The sequence below is a fragment of the Mycetomoellerius zeteki genome, unplaced genomic scaffold (assembly GCF_001594055.1).
Source record: "Mycetomoellerius zeteki isolate Tzet28-1 unplaced genomic scaffold, Tzet1.0 scaffold149, whole genome shotgun sequence".
In the NCBI taxonomy this organism is placed as follows: domain Eukaryota; kingdom Metazoa; phylum Arthropoda; class Insecta; order Hymenoptera; family Formicidae; genus Mycetomoellerius; species Mycetomoellerius zeteki.
The window spans coordinates 3,503,791-3,505,410 of record NW_017256436.1 but is presented as its reverse complement, the minus strand read 5'-3'; the positions used below and the strand labels follow the sequence as shown (position 1 = coordinate 3,505,410).

The 1,620-nt window shown below is 31.0% G+C and overlaps 1 protein-coding gene across 1 annotated transcript in view; it reads left to right on the top strand.

Annotated features, from left to right (window-relative positions):
* LOC108720271 (GATA zinc finger domain-containing protein 10) overlaps positions 1 to 558 on the top strand; it is a 2,247-nt gene extending 1,689 nt beyond the window's left edge. Inside the window, exon 4 of the mRNA XM_018444168.1 lies at positions 1 to 558. This exon is cut by the window's left edge and continues 22 nt beyond it. Within this exon, the coding sequence (XP_018299670.1) occupies positions 1 to 275 (275 nt within the window). The 3' untranslated portion in view covers positions 276 to 558.
* The last annotated feature ends 1,062 nt before the right edge of the window (positions 559 to 1,620 follow it).

The window sequence follows — 1,620 nt, the reverse complement described above, 5'->3', positions numbered from 1 at the left end:
CAGCCGTACCAGAATCTCCAATGCCTACTTTATATTTGGACAGGAACATGCCTACGGAGATTAAGGAGTTGTTGAAATATCAGGCGCAGATACCATATGACCTTACAGCGAATCGCATTCAATACACACCGAAAAGCATTTTCGTCCCCAAGCCGTTGTCCGATGATGTCAAGGGATCTTATTATTATCGTAGTAAGATTTACTATCCAAGCAATGATAACGTTGACGCGGAATATTCGCAGAACAAACCGGTCCAGGAAGAACAGCGCCATTGACCGAAAATTGGTTTATGTAATACGATTTATATAATTTAATATTGTATTTCTCAGTAACCTTTGAAGAAAAGTTGGTTGGCTTTAAGATTCTTTCGAGTTGAATCCCATTCTCATACGCCGAAATAGTTTTCAGGTTTTGATGTTATCAAGGCTTTGTTAAAACGAGTCTTTTACGTTTTAAATTATTGAATCGCTTCTTAATATAACGATGTATATCTTGTACTACCGTGTATGATATTTGCCAACAACTCGATCACGGAATTTTTCTTTAGGGACCAAAAATGAATGAATGTCCGCCCGACAATTAAAATTAAATATATTAATTATAAAAAAAACTATTCAATTTATAATTAACATAGAACAATGTGTTTAAAAAAATATGTGAAAATGAATGAAATCAAAAAATCAAAAAATCAATCACAATCAAAAAATACTTAATTAAATTTTATGAAAATTTATTTGAAACATAATTAATAGAAAATAATAGAAAATTTATCAAGACAAAAATAAGAAGTAAAATTGATCTATCAAATTTCCTTTCGATTAATTTTCTGTTTGTTTTTTATTTCACTTCAAAATTATAATTTTATAATTTTATTATTAATAAAGTGTACCTATTCAGAGTTTTTGGCGTATGTATGTAAGATAGAGAATGTTTGATTATATACACAGTAGCATGAAGAATGTAATTTTTTGTCCGAAATAAACGTTTCCGCTTCTGGTATCATGGAAGTCATTCACCTGATCGTAACGCAATCTTCGCTTTTATTTCAGCTCGCAGAACTTGACGGAATTTCCGCTCGTAAAAAGATGAATTAAATCGCGCGAGCGAAAATCCGATAAAAGTCCAATTATCATTTACTCCTTTCAGGAAGTCTCTCGTTTTGCGCGACTTGTGATCTGCTTAATTATACATGAGGATAGTTACTAAATCCTACGCTGTTAGAGTAAATAGAGAAAGTCAGACGATCTTTAGCTTTCTATTGAATAAAGATATCTGATCTCTCTACGATGTTAGAAAGCAATATTTCGTCTTACGCAGAAATTCGCAATGTAGTTAACCATAAGAGCGCGTTTAAAATATAAATTGCAAAAGAAAATAAACTGACATAATCTAAAAAATTCCTTACTGAATCACATAAATTATGGAAATTATACTACTTGGCGTGAATATTCTGATTTGACGAGAGAAAAAAGTATGTGTGACAGCTTGTAACATATAAATTTTATTAATAGATTTCATGATTCTAATTAGAAAGGGATTGGATTCTTATCGATTACAAAAAACTATTTAGTATGTAGAATTATAAATCTGATCAGGCGGATTTCATTTATTGATGCGTGA